This window comes from Mobula birostris, unplaced genomic scaffold (genome assembly GCF_030028105.1).
Source record: "Mobula birostris isolate sMobBir1 unplaced genomic scaffold, sMobBir1.hap1 scaffold_2012, whole genome shotgun sequence".
NCBI lineage: Eukaryota > Metazoa > Chordata > Chondrichthyes > Myliobatiformes > Myliobatidae > Mobula > Mobula birostris.
The window spans coordinates 1-20512 of NW_027275060.1; the positions used below are offsets into that span (position 1 = coordinate 1).

Sequence of the window (20512 nt, forward strand, 5' to 3'; positions counted from 1 at the left end):
TTCGTGAACCTCCTTTGAGCCGTCTTCAGTTTCAACACGTCCTTCCTGAGATACTGGGCTAAGCCTGCTCAGCGGCCTCACCAGTGCTTTATAAAATCTCACATTACATCTTGCTTTTATATTCTAGTCCTCTTGAAATTGAATGCTAACATTGCATTTGTCTTCCTCACCACAGACTCTGCCTGCAAGTTAACCTTTAGGGTGTCCTGCTCAAGAATTCCCAAGTCCCTTTCCGCTCTTTTTTTTTGTATTTTCTCTCCATTTAGAAAATAGTCCACCGTTTCATTTCTTCTATCAGAGTTCATGACCATACACTTTCCAACACTCTATTCCATCTACAAGAGCTGCAGGAGGAGGGTGGTGTGGTTGTGAGCTTTTAGGGAGGGTATTGGATGGAGGGATTTGGACGTGGGATGTTGGAGGCTTCTTTTTATCACATATACTGAGATACAGAGAAGAGCTTTTATCTGCATGCCAGCCAGACAGATCATTCCGTAATTCAGGACATCGAGGTGGTACAAAAGGAAAACAGAATGCAGAATAGAGTGTTACAGTTACAGACAGAGTGTGATGCAGTCAGATTGGGAAATCAGGTGTTCACCTTTTAGTGTATGAGAGGTCTATTCAAGAGTCTGAAACAGTGGAATTGAAACTGTCCTTGAACTTGGTGATTTCAGGCCTTTGTTTCTTCTGCCTGATGGGAGGGGGAAGAAGAGAGATTGCGCAGGATGTATGCGGTCCTAGATTAAGTTAGCTGCTTCCCTGAGGCAGTGAGAAATGTAGAGTTCATGGAGGGGAGGCTGGTTTACACGTTGGGTTGAGATGAATCCACAACTCTGCAGTTTCTGGATGAGATGAAGGGTGGGGTTACAAATGAAATGAACGACTAGGTTAATTGGCACGTGGGTGGCACAGGCTACTTGGGTTGGAATGGCCTGTTACCATGCTGTATCTCTAAACTAAGTTGTGTTTAAAAACGGAATGTCCATTGCAGAGCCGTGTCACTACTGAGATAGAAGTTTGAGTCGTGCTGGTCGGTTCAAGAACCAAATGGTTGAAGGGAAATAGCTGTTCCTGAACCTGGTGGGGTGGGACTTCATGCTTCTGTGCCTCCTGCCTAACGGGAGCTGTGAGAAGATGGCCTGGCCCGGATGGTGGGGATCTTTGTACTGCTGCAGGAAGCTAATTTTCATTGCATCTATACGCTGAGTGACGACAAACTTCAAACCTGCATAGGAAGTAGGGTGGTGCAAGCTGCCACAGGCTGGGACAGGCGCAAACACCATCGCGATGTCTGAGAAGCATTTAGACCAGGGGTTCCTCATCTTTTTTATGCCATGGGTCAATACCATTAAGCAAAGGGTCTGTGGAGCCCAGGTTGGGAACTCCTGATTTGGACAGATGCATGAAGTGGCAGAGAATGGAGTGATATAGATCATATGGTCATGAGGTCAGTGTGGACATGGTGGAGGATTACAAATACCTGGGGATACGAGTTGACAATAAACTGGACTGGTCAAAGAACACTGAGGCTGTCTACAAGAAGGGTCAGAGCCGTCTCTATTTCCTGAGGAGACTGAGGTCCTTTAACATCTGCCGGACGATGCTGAGGATGTTCTACGAGTCTGTGGTGGCCAGTGCTATCATGTTTGCTGTTGTGTGCTGGGGCAGCAGGCTGAGGGTAGCAGACACCAACAGAATCAACAAACTCATTCGTAAGGCCAGTGATGTTGTGGGGATGGAACTGGACTCTCTGACGGTGGTGTCTGAAAAGAGGATGCTGTCCAAGTTGCATGCCATCTTGGACAATGTCTCCCATCCACTACATAATGTACAGGGTGGGCACAGGAGTACATTCAGCCAGAGACTCATTCCACCGAGATGCAACACAGAGCATCATAGGAAGTCATTCCTGCCTGTGGCCATCAAACTTTACAACTCCTCCCTTGGAGGGTCAGACACCCTGAGCCAATAGGCTGGTCTTGGACTTATTTCCTGGCATAATTTACATATTACTATTTAACTATTTATGGTTTTATTACTATTTATTATTTATGGTGCAACTATAACGAAAACCAATTTCCCCCGGGATCAATAAAGTATGACTGTCCAGGCGACTGCATAATTCAGTTTGGCCTCATGTTCAGCACAGACATTGTGGGCCGAAGAGCCTGCTCCTTTGCTGTACCGTTCTGTCTCCTACATCCCCTCATATTCTTCCACACCCTTAACCAAATGACCCTACGCAGAAAATTTCAAGATGTGTGGGCCACAGAGTGTGAGTGCCCGGAATGTGCTGCCAGGGGAGGTGGTTAAGGCAGATACGATAGCATTTAAACAGACACGGTAACAGAGACACAATAGTGTGGCATGCTAGTGTAGCAGTTAGCGTGATGCTTTACAGTGGTTTAATTCAGTGGATCAGGTGTTCAGTTCCTGCCTGTATTCTCCCCGTGACTGTGTGGGTTTTCCTCCGGATGCTCCAAATTCCTCCCACATTCCAAAGACTTGCGGGTTAGGATTAGTAAGTTGTGGGCATGCTATGTTGGCACAAGGACTGTGGTGGCACTTGTGTGTTTGCTCCCCCCTCCCCCGGTGCATTCTCAGACTGTTGGTTGTTAATGCATTTCACAGTATGTTTTGATATTTTGATGTACGGGTCATGTCACAAATAATCTTCCACCCATCAGAGATATTTATCGGGAGCACTTCATAGTGTTGTCAATGATCTTTCCCGTATGTCTAACAATCTCTTTGACCCAGTACCGTCAGGCAGGAGTTACTGTAGTATTGGGACAAGGGCTGTTAGGGTGGAAATAGCTTCTTCTCTCAGGCTGTGAGACTACTGAATTCCCTGCCACCACTCAGTCTCATCATGCGTGAGGCACCAGTAGCGTTATACTGTTTACTTTTTAACTTGTGTTGTGTATACAGCTTATTATTTGTGGTGTTTGTTATGTGTCTGAGTTATGTGTACTATGTCGTGCACCTTGGTCCAGAGAGACGTTGTTTCGTGTGGTGGTGTACGTGTGAACGGTGGAATGACAATAAACTGAACTTGAACTTGGAATTTAAATCCTTAGAATACAGACGTGCAGTTTAAGCAGGCATTGTACTTGGAACAGACATTGTGGTCTGTTTCCAGGCTGGACTGTACCGTCCTGTCCTGTGTGCTAGTTAAGGGTTCAAGGAAGACACATCTAACATTTTGTGTCTGGCCCACCCACAGATTCGGAGTGCCAGCCCCCGCGAGCCCAGACAAGGCAGAGGGCGCCGGTGGCCTGGCCGCGCATAAGCAGCTGGACGAACGGATGCCGGTGGAGGCTCCCTACCGGGCACCGACTGAGAAACTCTTCTACGTGGCGCATAACTGCGGCCCCAGCTGCCTGGCCCGTGCCATGCCAGCCTCCCGAGGCCAGCACCAGGGCAGGAATCCCATGCTGGTGCCCCTGCTCTACGACTTCCGCCGCATGACTGCCCGCCGCAAGGTCAACCGCAAGATGTCCTTTCACGTGGTGTACAAGGGCCCCTGCGGCCTCAGCCTGCGCAACATGGAGGAGGTGGAGCGCTATCTGGCCGAGACCAAAGCCGACTTCCTCTACCTGGAGATGTTCTGCTTTGACCCCTACGTGCTGGTTGACCGCAAGTTCCAACCACAGAAGCCCTTCTACTACATTCGGGACATCACCAATGGCAAGGAGGATGTGCCACTCTCCTGTGTCAACGAGATTGACTGCACGCCGCCGCCTCAGGTGGCCTACAGCAAAGAGCGCATCCCTGGTGAGGGGGTCTACATCAACACCGACCCTGACTACCTGGTGGGCTGTGACTGCACCGACGGCTGCAAGGACAGGTAACCGCACTCCTCACCCCCTCTCCTACCTCCCTTCTCGCTGCCACGGTTCTCTGCTTGCTGGTTCCACCACCATTTCCCCTTCACCCACTTCACCTCTCACTGCCAGTTTCCTCCTCTTTGGCTACACTCCCCCACTCCCCACCTTCCCTCTTGAAACTGCAGCTTCTTTCCCTGCTGGTTCCACTCCCCCTCCGAGGCTCATGGAGTTACCCACCAGGACCGTTTCCCCCATTGTCTTAAACTCACAGGGGCCTATGTTTTCTCCCTTTAAACTCACCAGAGTTTGCTATAAACCTCTCCTACTGTGTAACCCCATTTTAAAATAAATTGAACTAGAAGTGTGGAATATTAAGAACACCCAGCAGTCTGAAAAATCAGCTTGTCCATCACCACTAATCTCCTGCGGATGTTCAGTTGTTGGAATTTTGCCGTGTTCTGTTCTGAAGAGTTTATCCTGGTCCCCGTTACCTGTCCCACTCTGCCAGTTGTCATCACGGTGTCTCCACAGGTCCAAGTGCGCGTGTCTGCAGCTCACCACGCAGGCGACAGCTTGCAACCCAGGAGGCCAACTCAACACCAGTGCGGGCTACCAGAACAAGCGGCTGGACGAGTGCTTGCCCACGGGGTAAGTGTCCGGTTTGGTGTTCCGTCTCTTCCTGCCGATGGGAAGTGGGAGAGGGACAGAGTTGTTCTCCCATCAACCCAGTACAGGTACAGACCGGTCAGTTGCCCTATGGGGTGGGGGAGATTCCATAGTCAATTGAAAAACCTAAATTGAAGTAAGAAGGGTGGAATAAAATGTCAGCATTTTGAGAGCAACTGCCTGCTTCACTGACACCATTGAGGAAGAATACTAAGGTATACAACACAGAAACTGGGTTGGCCGACGGTCCAATACATACTCACATTTACGCAGATCCCCATTTTATTTTCCCCACGTTCCCATCAACTCCCCCCCAGATTATACCCCTCACCCACCTACTTGGGGGTCGGTGGGGGGTTATTCACAGCGGCCAATGAACCCACCAACCCTGCAGGTCATTGGAATGTGAGAGGAAACCAGGGCACCTGGGGGAGACCCACATGGCAACGGGGAGAACATGCAAACTCCAGATGGCACATACAGACACAGATGTAGGCGGGCACGCAGATGCACTCAAAGGCACGCACATGAATGTCAGGATTGAACCTGGGTTTCTGGAGCCATGAGACAGTGGCTCTACCTACTGTAACACTGGGACAACCCTCTCTACCTCCGCCTATAAGTGACACCAAACCCTACCCGCAAGCAATGTGAGGGACTATGAACTGCCTCGATTCAAGGGCAATGAATATAGGCCTTGAGGGTATCTATATCCAATGTACAAAATGAATACAGAAAGAATTTGCCCATTAAGCCCTGTAGGGTTCCAATGAAGCATTTTGAACTATGTGGCCGAATGAAATATTGCATTGGCAATGGTAGTCTTGTTCAACAGACTGAAGTAAGTCAGGACAGTAAAGATTATTTTTCCTGAAACAACACAATAATCTATCTGCTCCTGATCACAATCTTGTACTCGAGTTAGCTAACAAGTTTCCTATACTGCAGCAATACAGCACGGGAACAGCCCTTTGGCCCAACTCCTCCATGCTGGCTACCCAGCCCAGCAAAGAAATTCCATTGGCATGCATTTGGTCCATCTCCCTCTAACCCTGCTCCATCCTTGTACCTCCAAATGTCTTTTTGAGTGTTGTTAATGTACCTGCTTCAACTACATCCTCTGGCAGCTGGTTTTATATACTGACCACTCCCTGTGTGGAAAAAGTTGCCATTCGGGTTCCTGTTAAATCTCTCTCCTCTCACCTTAAAGATTCAGGATTCAAGTTTACTTGTCATGTGTACATCTAAACATAATGAAATGTGTTATTTGCGTTAACAACCAACATGCCTGAGGGTATGCTGGGGACAGCCACATACTCCAGCACTCAGCTTAAACCTGTGTTCAGTTCCCTTTCCCTTATGATTTTTATACACCCATATAAAGTCTTCTCTTAGACTTCTACACTCCAGGGAATAAACCTCCCCTTACAACTCTGTGTCCTCCAGTCCTGGCAGCATCCTTGTAAATCTCTGCTCTCTTTCCTGCTTGATGGTATCTTTCCGATAACCATGCTACACAATGCTCCAAGTGTTGTTTCGCTGATGTTTTGTACAATTGCAACACAATGTGCCACCTGCTATACTCACTGCCTTGACTGATGAAAAGGCTAGTCACTGGCTCTTTTGGAACGTCCTGGAATTGAAAGACCGGGGTTGTTGCTTTACAAGGTGCAGCTTAAGGAGTGGTTCATTGGAATTGTTAAAAAGCATGGGGGAGTGGGATTTGGGAGGGATGGGGGCAAGAGGGTGGAGGTTTCTGCGTCCCCTCCGGAAAGGGCAAAGGGAATTGGGTGAAGTGTTAGAGTAGGTTTAAAAGTTAGGCACAATATCATGGGCCATGGGGCCAATATAGTGCTGTACTGTTCTATGTTCAAAAAAATTGTTTGGGGCGGGAGAGAGTGGGTCTGGAGTGGTCGGAATGGCCCACATGGGTGCTCCCCACCATGCGAGTTGCTGCACTGACCCCAGTTAACCTCTGTCTCATTCTCTTCCGCCCTCGTTGGCCCAGGATCTACGAGTGCAACAAGAGGTGCAAGTGCAACGTGGGGCTGTGCACCAACCGGCTGGTGCAGCATGGCCTGCAGGTGCGGCTGCAGCTCTTCAAGACCCAGAACAAGGGCTGGGGCATCCGCTGCCTCGATGACATTGCCAAGGGCTCCTTCGTGTGCATTTACGCAGGTAGGGATATGCGCTGCTACCGCCCCCCCCGCCCCCCGGCAAGGGCAGCCCAGTGCTGGATGGCACCCATACCCAACAAGCTGACACACACTGCAGTCACCATAGAGATGTATGGAAACTGGCCATTTGGCCCACACACCCCTAAACCTCTCCTCTCCATGTACTTGTGCAAATGTCTTTTAAAAGTTGTTACTGTACTTGCCTCAGTCACTTTCCATATTCATTACTGTGCAAAATATTAGGCACATATACAGTGCCTATAAAAGTATTCACTTTTCATGTTTTATTGTTTTACAACATTGAATCACAGTGAATTTAATTTGGCTTTTTTGACACTGATCACCAGAAAAAGACACTTTCATGCAAAGTGAAAACAGTTCTCTACAAAGTGACCTAAATTAATTACAAATATAAAACACAAAATAATTGATGCATAAATATTCATCCCCTTCAAGTCAGTATTTAGTAGCTGCACCTTTGGCAGCAATTACAGACTTGAGTCTGTGTGGATAGGTCTCTATCAGCTTTGCACATCTGGACACTGCGACTTTTTCCCCATTCTTCTTTACAAAACTGCGCAAGCTCTGTCAGATTGCATGGGGATTGTGAGTGAACAGCCCTTTTCAAGGGCAGCTATGAAGTCTCAATTGGATTGAGGTCTGGATTTTTGACACCAGTGACGATTGGTGTGTCATGCTAAAGGGGGGTGGGTGAATATTTATGGAATCAATTATTTTGTGTTTTATATTTGTAATTAATATCACTCTGTAGAGATTTGTTTTGACTTTGACATGAAAGAGTCGTTTTTTCTGTTGGTCAGTGTCAAAAAAGCTAAATTAAATCCACTCTGATTCAATGCTGTAAGACAATAAAACATGAAAACTTCCAAGGGGGGTGAATACTTTCTATAGACACTATATACAGCTAAGATGCCTAAGACATTTGCAGAGTTCTGTATTTGTCAACGTGGAGCAAAGTGTGAGTTTGTCAATCTGGTGGGAGTAATAGATGTTAGAAATGGCAAAAGGGGTATGGAACAAGTGGCAGAGAAAGCATGCTGGGGTGGGGGTGGAGGTGGAGCTGGTGCAGACTCACCCAGCCCTGAGACACCATCAAGGTCATTTGATTCCAAATGGCGGCTTATTGGTCATTACAGAATGTCTCTCTGGTGATTTCTGCTCCCTTCCCTCTCTCTTTCCCTTTTCCCAACTGTGGTTCCACTTTCCCTGTCCCCTTCCCACTCTCAGTTCACAGTAGAGACCCGTATCTTAATCAGGTTTATCATCACTCACTCATTTCCTGAAATTTGTCGTCTTTTTGCGGCAGCAGTAAATGCGAGACATTAAAATTAGTAGAGTACTGTGCAAATCTTAGGCGCTATAACTATGTAGATGTGCCTAAGACTTTTGCACAGTACTGTACATACCAACCCCTGTGTGTCAGGTGTGTACTTTGCTCCTCAAGTTCCTATTAAATATTACCCCTCTCTTAAACCTGTGCCCTCTAGTAACACACACAGAATGCTGGAGGAACTCAACAGGTCAGGCAACATCTCTGGGGCGAAATAAACAGCCAACATTTATTTCACCTCCCACACACTGGGGAGGGGAAATTAACGGTAGCCGATTAACCCGTGTGTCATTGGGATGTGGGAGGGAATCGAAGCACCCAGGGAGACCATAACGATCACAGGGAGAACGTGCAAACTCAACACATTTATGGACACACACCTGCAAGAATGCACTGAACATCCACAGACAGAGGGCAGGATCAAACCTAGGTCTTTGCTGTGAGCTCTACCCACTAATCACTGGCTACAGGGAGAATACATGTACACTCATGCACAGGCACAGACATATTCTCTCTCTCTCTCTCTCTCTCTCGCACGTGCGTGTACACACACACACACACACACTATGGCCTCTAGCATTGTGAGGCTGAGACAGCGGCTCCAACTGCTGTAATCACTGGCCAGTAAGGGTATCAAACAGCAACCTTAGCATTATGGGCACTGCTGCCCAACCATCTGAGCTACCAGTCCCCCAGGGAGACTTGAATGCCCATTCCCATCTGCTGTGCTGGCTGTTGTTGAACGGTTGCACTCCCCACTCTCTTGGGAGGATTGAGAGGAAAGTTCTATACTGTTGTGCTGTTTGCAGCAGCCCCATGTCTTGTGACTGCTGTGTTGATGGAAGCTCTGTATTGGAACTGGAGTGGGGAAAGTAAATGCGGGAGGTCACAAGCAGGTGACAGGGAAAGAAGCTTCAGAGTTGTCGCAAAGACTTGAAGATCACAAGATCCCTAATGGCAATGAGTCCATGAAAGCCAGGCAGAATTGGTTGTGTAGTAATTCTGCAGGTGTTGAGGGCAGTCAGAGTCTTAGAACATTAGAATTGTTTATTATCAGACATATTTTAATTTTTTTGTAATACATTAAAATAATGTTAAGTTACAATAAGAAATATTTGTAAAAGAAAGCAATATAACATAAAAAAACATGTGAATCAGTAGGTGGAGGGACAGGGTTCAGACAGGCTGAACTCCTGAAATTGGGACTAACTGTGTGGGGATCGTGGTCTGCATGTATTCAATGGGTCGAAAGGCCTGAATCCATGTTGTATTGCTCTATGACTCCGGACATAGACATAAAACAGCACATCATAGGAACAGGCCCTTTGGCCATTGAAGTCTGTGCTGAACTTGATGCCAAATGAAGCCAAGTCTGCCTGCACGTGAGCCATACCCCTCCAATACCTCCATATTCATGTTGATCTAAAACCTCCTGAACCCCACCATCATACCTGCTTCCATTACCATCCCTGGTGGCACCCTCTTATGTTTTCAAGAAATAAAATATTGCTCGGCATGTTCTGAGGCCCTCCATTGGTTGGTATTGTAATCGATGTGCAAACTAGTACGCAGGCCGAGGCAGAGCAATGCGGAGAGCCAGCAGGCTGCCCTCTCCGTGCAGCTGATCAATCCAAAGAAACAGCAGTGTCGCAGGAGCTGCCAGTCAGCATTGAGCTCGGTGCAGGACTCCAGCTCCAGACTTTTCCCCGGGGTCTCAGGCCACTCCCAGTGCCTTCCCTATGAGCGGGATAGTTGCACGGCAGTGGAGGTCTGAGACCAGCGTCTTCCTTCTAGATAGCTGCCAGCCATAGCTTATGAGCCCCAGCTGCCCGGAGCACACGTCTCTACGAGTTTATAAAATTATGGAGGTCATCATTAAGGTGGATAGACACGGCCTTTTCTCCATGGTAAGGGAGTCTGAAACTTGAGGGCGGTGGTTTCAGATGAGAGGAGACCCAAGGACACTTTGCACACAGAGGATGATGGGTATGTGGAACAAGTTGCCAGAGGCAGGAATAATTACAATGTTTAAAAGACGATAGAAAGGGCCAATCACAGACAAATGAAACTAGCTCAGGAAGGCATTGCAGTTAGCCTGGATGAGTTGGGCCGAAGGGCCTGTTTCTCTGTTCTGACATCTCATTCAAACTTTTCCCCCTCATTTTTACCACAGGGGATAAATTCTGTCTCTCTACCCTGTCTAGGGTTGATAACTTTATAAACTTATGTCAGGTCTCCCCTCAGGCTGCACCACTCCAGAGAAAACAACCCAAGTTTGTCCAGCCTCTCCTTATACCTCTATTCCGGCTACGTCCTGAAACCTCTCCTGTACCTTCTCCAAAGCCTACACCTCTTTCCTGTAAAGGAGTGATCAGAACTGCACACAATACTTCCAAGTGTTGACCTAATCAAAGTTCTATACAGCCGCAACATGACTTCGTGACTCTCATACCTGATAGCTTGACCAATGAAGACAAGCATGACATTCACCTTCTTTACCTCTGTCTACTGAGTGGTCACTTTCAGGAAGCTATAGACGATCTCCGAGATCCTTCGGTGCCAGTGCTCTGCTACTTACTGAGTACTTTCCTTTTCCTTTTGATCTCCCACTCCTCACAACATGTCTGCCAGTTCTTCGCCCGTCTCACTGATCTATATTCGGCTGTATTCTTTGATGAGTTTTGCAGTGTCCTCGGCCCTACCTGAGGTTTCTTGCTCTGCACAGAAACCACAAGAGATGAACTAGTGGATTTCAATTACATTTAGTACCTTGACAGCAAACTGGACCATGAAGTGGTGAGAAATGGCGGTGCAAATGTAAACAAAACATTGGCTGGTCCCATACCTCCACACCCCACCTTTGGGTAAGGACACTCTCAATACTCCAGTTCAAACTAGTGTGCATTTGATTCCCACTTGAGCATTATCCAGGCTGGTACTCCCAGGGCCAGGTTTAGAGAGAAATGGCCAACTGCAGTGGTCAGCCGAGGGTTATCCTCCCACCCGGATGGCAGCAGGATTCCCTTTGTACTGCACATCAGCCTGAGTCTGAGGCGTTCTGGAGTGGGACTTGAACGTGACACCTACCGATGTGGCAGTGCAACTATTAACCATTGAAGGCAAGGCGAAGACACTGACACAACGCAGACAGTTAACAGATGTGGCACAGACACTGACGCAGACCCAGACTCTGACATAGACAAGGGAGCAGACACATAGGGGCCGCCACTCTGAAACAGACAAGGGTGCCACCACCCTGACGCAGATGAGGGTTCAGGCACTCTGACCTGGGGCAAACATTTTGACATAGATGAGGGTGCAGATGCTCTACCAGTTCTCATAGTCATAGTCATACTTTATTGATCCCGGGGGAAATTGGTTTTCGTTACAGTTGCACAATAAATAATAAATAGTAATAGAACCATAAATAGTTAAATAGTAATATGTAAATTATGCCAGTAAATTATGAAATAAGTCCAGGACCAGCCTATTGGCTCAGGGTGTCTGACCCTCCAAGGGAGGAGTTGTAAAGTTTGATGGCCACAGGCAGGAATGACTTCCTATGACGCTCTGTGTTGCATCTCGGTGGAATGAGTCTCTGGCTGAATGTACTCCTGTGCCCACCCAGTCCATTATGTAGTGGATGGGAGACATTGTCCAAGATGGCATGCAACTTGGACAGCATCCTCTTTTCAGCCATCACCGTTTGAGAGTCCAGTTCCATCCCCACAACATCACTGGCCTTACGAATGGGTTTGTTGATTCTGTTGGTGTCTGCTACCCTCAGCCTGCTGCCCCAGCGCACAACAGCAAACATGATAGCACTGGCCACCACAGACTCGTAGAACATCCTCAGCATCGTCGGGCAGCTGTTAAAGGACCTCAGTCTCCTCAGGAAATAGAGACGGCTCTGACCCTTCTTGTAGACAGCCTCGATGTTCTTTGACCAGTCCAGTTTATTGTCAACTCGTATCCCCAGGTATTTGTAATCCTCCACCATGTCCACACTGACCCCCTGGATGGAAACAAGGGTTACTGGTACCTTAGCTCTCCTCAGGTCTACCACCAGCTCCTTAGTCTTTTTCACATTAAGCTGCAGATAATTCTGCTCACACCATGTGACAAAGTTTCCTACCGTAGCCCTGTACTCAGCCTCATCTCCCTTGCTGATGCATCCAACCATGGCAGGGTCATCAGAAAACATCTGAAGATGACAAGACTCTGTGCAGTCCACCTACCTCTCAAACTAATCTATATCTGGACTTATCCTTTGACAACTTTGCAATGTTCACAGTCCCACCAAAGGTCAGTGCCTGGGGTTTATCAGGTTGCACAGAGTCACAGGAGTTGAACCAGTGCTGATCAGATATGCTTAGTACTTTGACAGGAAGCTGAATGAGAAATGGCAATGCAAATTTAAACAAAGCATTGGCTTGTCCCATACCTCCATACCCCACCTTTAGGTAATGCCAGTCTCAACACCCTGGCTCAAACAGAATGTGAATCTGAAATGCACTCAAGCATTATCCAGACTGGTACTCCCAGGGCCAGGGCAGGGGAAGGGGTTAGAGTGACAGACAAATGTGGGCAGCTCAGATGGGAACCCTTAGATGGTATGGATGAGTTGGACTGAAGGGCCTGTTTCCCAGCTGTTTAACTGACAAAGGTGCAACTACAAACTAGAGGCTCTAGGTTTAAGCTGAGAGGGCAAAATTTAAAAGGGACCCTCGGAATATTGAGGAACAACTTCTTTACCCAAAGGGTGGTACGGATGTGGGACAAACTGCTAAAGGAAGTGGTTGAGGCAGGTACATTAACAACATTTAAAAGCCACTTGGTTAGGAAGAGCCCGCTGGCTCACCAGATTGAGTAGCAGTGCCAATAATACTGATACACACGAGGGTGCAGACTCTGTGACACAGGCACCTCGACCTGGGCACAGACTCTGACACAGGCACCTCGACCTGGGCACAGACTCTGACACAGGCACCTCGACCCAGGCACAGACTGTCTGACGTAGGCGCTTCGACCCAGGCACAGACTGTCTGACACAGGCACCTTGATCCACATGCAAACGCTCTGACTCAGACGAGGGCGCAGATGCTCTGACAGACACCCTGACCCAGGTGCAGATGTTCTGAAACAAATGAGGTAGTCACACAGGAACAGACACACTGACAAAGACGAGTGTGTATACACTCTGACAGACGCCCTGACTCAGGTGCAGATGTTCTGAAACAAATAAGGTAGTCACACAGGAACAGACACACTGACAAAGACGAGTGTGTATACACTTTGACAGACACCCTGACTCAGGTACAGTCACACAGGAACAGACACACTGACACAGACGAGGGTGTAGACGCTCTGACAGACACCCTGACTCAGATACAGTCACACAGGAACAGACACACTGACACAGACGAGGGTGTAGACGCTCTGACAGACACCCTGACCCAGGTACAGTCACACAGGAACGGACACACTGACACAGACGAGGGTGTAGATGCTCTGACAGGCACCTTGACCCAGGTACAGTCACCCAGGAACTGATACAGACAAACATTGAACTTCTCTGATGTGGACCCAGCGAGACAAGGAGAGAGGCAGACAGACTCACCTCCACTACCCACGCCTACCCAGCCTTATCTTTCTGACATAGACAATCTGACATGGGCACAGACACAGACATTCTGACACTCTCCTCCCCCACTCTTCTCCCGCGACCAGGCAAGATCCTGACGGACGATTTTGCAGACAAGGAGGGCCTAGAGATGGGCGACGAGTACTTTGCCAACCTGGACCACATTGAGAGTGTGGAGAAGTACAAGGAAGGCTACGAGAGCGATGCCAAGTGCTCATCGGACAGCAGCGGCGTGGACCTGAAGGAGGAGCACGAACACACGGGCAGTGAGGCGGAGGACTCCAGCTCGGACAGCTCCGACCAGAACTTCGGCGGCACGGACGACGCCTACGTGCCCGGCTCTGTCTGGCGTAGTTATGTGACCCGTACCCGGAGCCGGGAACAGAAGGAGAATGGCTCTGAGGCCGGGCCACCCCGCCAGGAAGATGGTGGCTCCTGCAAGCTCCCCATCACTGAGGAGACTGCCAAGAACAAGGTGGCGTCCTGGCTCAGCGCCCTGCGGGTTGAGGAGGCTGACTCTGACAGCCGGTCCTCGTCCAGGGCAGCGGAGGCTGGCGGGCCCGAGGCCAAGCCTCCCAAGGAGGAGCCGCCAAAGGAGGAGGAGGTGGGGGAGAGGGAGGCGGAGGGTGAGAAGCCAGTCGTCCCTCCCCTCAAGACGGATGCAACCTCGAAGGAGGAGCCCAAGCCAGGCGATGGCATAGCAGATGTCAAACCGGTCGGCAAGCAGGAGACAGAGAAGAAGGAGGCCAAGGCGGACAGCCCAGATGGCATTGGCATTAAGGTGGGAGGGACGGGCAGGAGGGAAGGGAGAGGAGGGGTGAAGCGGTGGGGAGAGAAGGGGGAATGGAAAGGAGGAGGTTCCTGGAGTAGAAATGAGGGTGGGGTCTGTCGGGGAAGGGGGATGTGAGAGCTCACTTGAGGTGGGAGGGATACTAAGAAAAGGAGTTGCTTGAACAGAGGGCAAAGGGATGTGCAGCGGATTATCACGAAAAGCACACAAAGGGGGCTGTCGGAGAGGGAGAGGTGTGTAGGGAAAGGAAATGAGGGGTTTGGGGTGAGAGGTATGTGCATGGGGAAATGAAATGGGAGGGTGTATATGGGGAAGGAGAGGGGGTTATGGAGGGAGGGTTGAGTAAAGGAAGGGAATGGGAGGGGTTGTTGAGGGTGGTGTGTTTAGGGGAAGGGAATGGGAGGGGTTGTGGAGGGTGGGGTGTTTAGGGGAAGGGAATGGGAGGGGTTGTGGAGGGTGGGGTGTTTAGGGGAAGGGAATGGGAGGGGTTGTGGAGGGTGGGGTGTTTAGGGGAAGGGAATGGGAGGGGTTGTGGAGGGTGGGGTGTTTAGGGGAAGGAAATGGGAAGAGTTTGTGGAGGGTGGTGTGTTTAGGGGAAGGGAATGGGAGGGGTTGTTGAGGGTGGGGTGTTTAGGGGAAGGGAATGGGAGGGGTTGTGGAGGGTGGGGTGTTTAGGGGAAGGGAATGGGAGGGGTTGTGGAGGGTGGGGTGTTTAGGGGAAGGGAATGGGAGGGGTTGTTGAGGGTGGGGTGTTTAGGGGAAGGGAATGGGAGGGGTTGTGGAGGGTGGGGTGTTTAGGGGAAGGAAATGGGAAGAGTTTGTGGAGGGTGGGGTGTTTAGGGGAAGGGAATGGGAGGGGGTTTCGGGGAGTGGTGGGAATTGAACCGGGATATTGGCACTGTAATGGTATTATAATACAGCTACACTGCAGTGTTGCCCTTAAAACTCAGTGGATGTCAGGAGTGGGATTCAATCCTACGACCCCAAATGGAGAGCAGAATACCCACATTTCTACTGAGGGACGTAATCCCTGAGTCTGGAGCTTCAGGCCACTTGGCCACCCTGGCAGCTCCTAAATATGGGAACAGCATCAGCGCTCCCCTCCTCGGGTTAAAGATAATCCAAAAGGCTCTACAGCGACCCAGCAACACTCTGGAATAGATTTCATCGGGCCCTGGGGATTTGTCCATCCTCATGTGTGCCTTCCTGATACATGTATCAGGACATGTTTCCCCTAACTCTTTTTGCTCTCTTTTGTGCTGCTTATATATAAATAAATATAAATATATAAAACAAATTTCACGACATATGTCAGTGATGATAATTTTGTCTCTGATCCTGATCCCTCCACCTTCCTCCCTGGTCTCCTGACACCAAGCAAATACATCCCTTTAGGTCCCGGAGGGGTCCCACTCTTTCCCTAGCCATGTTCTTGCTTTTAATAAAGGGCTTCAGAATTCTTTCATTTATTTTATTTAGAGATACAGCACGGTAACAGGCTCTTCTGGCCCAACAAGCCCGCGTCACCCAATTTCACGTGACCAACGCATGCAGCCAATAACTTACTGACCCGAACGTCTTTGGAAAGTGGGAGGAAGAAACCCACGTGGACTGGGGGAGAACGTACAAACTCCTTGCAGACAGTGGCGGAAAGCGACCCTAATTGCTGGCACTGTAATGGTGTTTTGCTATGTTACCGTGCCAGCCCCCCCCCCCCCCCCATTCAATTCTCTTGACCAGGACTGTTTCTAGTCTGCTGTTTGCCCTCCTGACTGCTTTCTTAACATCTCTCCTTTATCCTCTAATAAACTTCATTCTATACCAATTTCCCATACCTGACATACACTACTTTTTTCTGATTAAAACTATCACGTTTCCTCCTAAGCCAAGGCTCTCCAGTTTTGAGCAACACACGCAAACCTCTGGAGGAATTCAGCAGGTCTAGCTGCTTCTGTGGAGGGGAATGAACAGTCCACGTTTTGGGCCAAGATCTGATGATCAGTCCTGCTGAAAGGTCTTAGCCTGAAATACTGACTGTTTATTCCTCTCCATGGATGCTGCCTGACCTGCTGAGTTCCTCCAGCATTTTTGTTTGTAATTCATATCAAATTGCCAAACGTTTTATGTATTGGCAATAGAGTGAGTGGAATAAATTAATTCCTTCCATAGATGCAGATCGGGCAGCATCTATTGTTGTGTTCCTTTTCACTCCTTGAGGTGCATTCAGCAGAATTTTTTTTTGCCATTTCCATAGCATTTGACTGTTTTTAAGAGGCCGAGTTGCTATCTTGACACTCAAGGAGCCGGCCGTTTTCGAACTCAGTACCATTCACCTCAAAGTCTGGTGCTGACGCCATTACACCAGCAGCCAGCTATTAGGCAGGATCAATGAAGGGTAATAAATAGTGGATGTTTCAGGACCCTTTACTAATCTTACCGTGTTTTGCTTTTGCCCTTCTAGGGTCATGCTGATTCTAAACTTTAGAACATAGAAAACCTACAGCACAATACAGGCCTTTCGGCCCACAGAGTTGTGCTGAACATGTCCCTAACTTAGAAACTACTAGGCTTACCTATAGCCCTCTATTTTACTAAGCTCCATGTACCTATCTAAAAGTCTCTTAAAAGATCCTATCCTATCCACCTCCACCACTGTTGCTGGCAGCCCATTCCATGCTCTCACCACTCTTCTGAGTAAAAAAACTCACCCCTGACATCTCCTCTGTACCTACTCCCCAGCACCTTAAACCTGTGTCCTCTTATGGCAACCATTTCAGCCCTGGGGAAAAGCCTCTGAGTATGCACACGATCAATGCCTCTCATCATCTTATACACCTCTATCAGGTCTCCTCTCATCCTCCGTCACTCCAGGAAGAAAAGGCCGAGTTCACTCAACCTATTCTCATAAGGCATGCTCCCCAACCCAGGCAACATCCTTGTAAATCTCCTCTGCACCCTTTCTATGGCTTCCACATCCTTCTTGTAGAGAGGCGACCAGAACTGAGCACAGTACTCCAAGTGTCAAACGTCCCACCTCTCCTGGAAGTTCCGGGAGTCTCCCGCATATTAATAGTGGCTCCCTGATGCCCACAAATTATATATAATATCATGGAAAACAATTTTTTTGAGAGAGAGCGAGAGAGCGAGCGCAAGAGCAAGAAAGCAAGCGCGAGTGAGAGTGGCCACGAGAGAGAGCGTGAGAGCGTGCGCGAGAGAGAGAGAGCAAGAGCGAGAAAGCAAGTGCGAGTGGCCACGAGAGAGAGCGTCAGAGTGCACGAGAGAGAGAGAGAGCGAGAAAGCAAGCGCGAGAGAGAGCAACCACGAGCGAGAGAGCGAGAGCAAGAGTGAGAGAGTTCCAAAAAAAGTCAGAGTGGCAGAGTGTCCCAGAAAAAGAAAATATAAACGTACGTCACCCCAGACTACACTAAAGTGTACCCCTGCCTAATTGGGGTCAAAATAATGACAGTGTTGCTCACTGCACTGTTTGCAACAGTGACTTTTTTATTGCCCATGGTGGGTTAAGACTGTAAGAGACATGTTGAGGTGAGTTTAACAGGTGTCATTCGTTCATTAGCATAGCTAACGTTATTTAAAATAGCTGGCTAGCTGCTAAGGAGCTACTCTATTGCAGACATCCCAACTCTCCTGGAAGTTCTGGGAGTCTCCCGCAAATTGATGTTGCTACCTCCCTGAAATGAGTTTTTGCAGGGTGGGATGTCTGAAGTGTGGTCTGACCAGAGTCCTATATAGCTGCCGCTATAGTTTGCTTTTAAACACCTTCCACTTTTCAGATATTGTTTTTCCCTCTTGCAGCTTCTCCATTAGGTCCTGTCTTGTACTATCAAAGTCTGTCCTCGTCCAGTTTAATCCTTAACCCCAACTTTTTCTGTGACTACCTTCGAGCTTGCTATATTATGGTTACTGATTGTAAAAGGTTTCCTCCACAGAAACTTACACCCACTTGCTCATTCATTCCTTAAAGTAAGCTTGAGTACAGCTCTCTCCCCAGTAAGACTCTCAACATACTACTTCTAACCCTTCTTGGAGGCCTTTAATAAATTCCACCTCCTTGGTTTAAGGAAATTCCTGGTCAATATTGAGGAAGTTAAAAACACCCACTATTATGACCCTATATGCTTTTCATCTGCATGGTTGTTCTTCCGAATCCCACTGACGATTCAGAGAATTATAGTGTAATCCATCAGAGGAATCAGATTAAAGATTATTAGTATTATTTGTCACATGTACATGGAAACATGCAGTGAAATGCATTGTTTGCCTAAACGACCAACACATTCCACAGATTGTGCCTGCAAGTGTCACCATGCTTCCGGTACCTCCATAGCATGGCCACAACGTACTAACACCTACCTTAACATCTTTGGAATGTGGGAGGAAACCAGAGCCCCTGGAGGATACCTGCGCAGTCACAGGGAATACATACAGACTCCTTACAGACAGCATCAGGAACTGAACCGCGTCCTTATACCTGGCACTATGCTACTGTGCTACACTTATTCCTTTCTAAGTTCTACTGTATTGTTAAATTTCCCATTTTCTTCTTGATATTTTTCTCCCACTCATTCCCAAAGGCAAGTGGGTTGGTGAGTTAAATGGTCCAATTGTGTGGCTGGGCAGAGTTGATGGAATTGCAGGGAGGGTACATTTGGATTGGAGTGAACAGTCAGCAATAGACTCAGTGGGCTGAAGAGCCTGTTGTGCACTGTATCCCCCCTGACTATAAATTCTACTTCTTAGAAACTGAGAATCTGTATACCCTGCCAATGTGTGTCTAAGGAGTACTACTCAGAGCGTAGTGTTCAGTTCTGGTTTCCTCATTGTAGGAAGGGTGTGGAAGCTTTAGAGAGGAGATTCACCGGGATGCCGCCTGAGTTAGAGAGCATGTCTCATGAGGAAAGGTGAGCAGGCTAGGGCTTTTCTCTTTGAAGTGAAGGAGGATGAGAGGTAACTTGATTAAGCTGTACAAAGGTGATAAGAGATTTCGACAGTGGACAGCCTGCACCTTTTTTCTCAGGGCGGAAATGGCTAATATGAGAGAGCATCATTTTAGGTTGATTGGATGAAACTATAGGGAGGATGTTAGAGGTTTTTTTTTGCTCGCAGAGTGGTAGGTGCATGGAACATGCTGCCGAGGATGGTGGTAGAAGAGATAGATAAATATATTAGACAGGTAAGATACTCTGAAGTACAAGGCTAATACAAGAAGGCTTACTTTTAAGGTGACCGGATGAAAGTATAAGGAGGGTGTCAGAGGTAGGTCTTTTACTCAGCGAATGGTGGGGTTGCCAGGAGTGATAGTAGAGGAGGAAACATTCAGGCAGGGCTTCCCAACCTGGGGTTCACAGACTCCTCAGTTAATAGTAGGGGTCCTTGGCATAAAACAGGTTTATGAGAGAAAGAAAAATGGTGGGCAATATGAGAGGGAAGCGTTGGATTGATCTTGGAGTGGGTTAAAAGGTTAGCACAACATGAAGAGCATGTACTGTGTTATCCTCCCCTCCCACTTGGCATAAATAACTTTCTCTCTTTCTTTCTCTTATAACATCTCTGAGCTGTGATGGAGTTCAGCTTGTGCAGATGACACCAGAGTCAGTGGTGTCTAAGGTTACAGCAGGATCTGCATCAAGTGGGAAAGTGGGCCAAGGAATGACAGATGGAATTGAACTCAGACAAGTGTCAAGTTGATCCAATTTGGAAAGTTAAACCAGGGCAGGTAAAATGGTAGGGCCCTGGGCGGTATTGTAGAGCAGAGAGACCTAGGGGTTACAGGTACCTAATTCTGTAAAAGGAGACATGCAGGAAGACGACATAATGGACAGAAGTTAGAGCATCTTGTGTCAGCTGTCACAGGGTGTGTGTGAGACTATAACTAGAGGTCATGAATTAGGGTGAAAGGTGAAATGTTTAAGGGGAACATGAGGGGAACTTTTTCACTCAGTGGGCAGTGAGAGTGTGGAATGAGCTGCCAGTGCAAGTGGTGAATGCAGTGTTGATCTCTACATTTAAGAGAAATTTGAATGGGTACATGGA

General features: G+C 48.2%; 1 protein-coding gene across 1 annotated transcript in view; it reads left to right on the forward strand.

The window, feature by feature from the left end:
* Positions 1-3229: 3229 nt before the first annotated feature.
* LOC140192649 (histone-lysine N-methyltransferase SETDB1-like) overlaps positions 3230-20512 on the forward strand; it is a gene marked incomplete at its 5' end in the record, with an annotated part of 36551 nt that continues 19268 nt past the window's right edge. The window contains 4 exons of the mRNA XM_072250180.1: positions 3230-3853; positions 4365-4481; positions 6508-6677; positions 13758-14452. Coding sequence (XP_072106281.1) covers positions 3230-3853; positions 4365-4481; positions 6508-6677; positions 13758-14452 — 1606 coding nt within the window. The remainder of the gene's footprint in view (positions 3854-4364; positions 4482-6507; positions 6678-13757; positions 14453-20512) is intronic.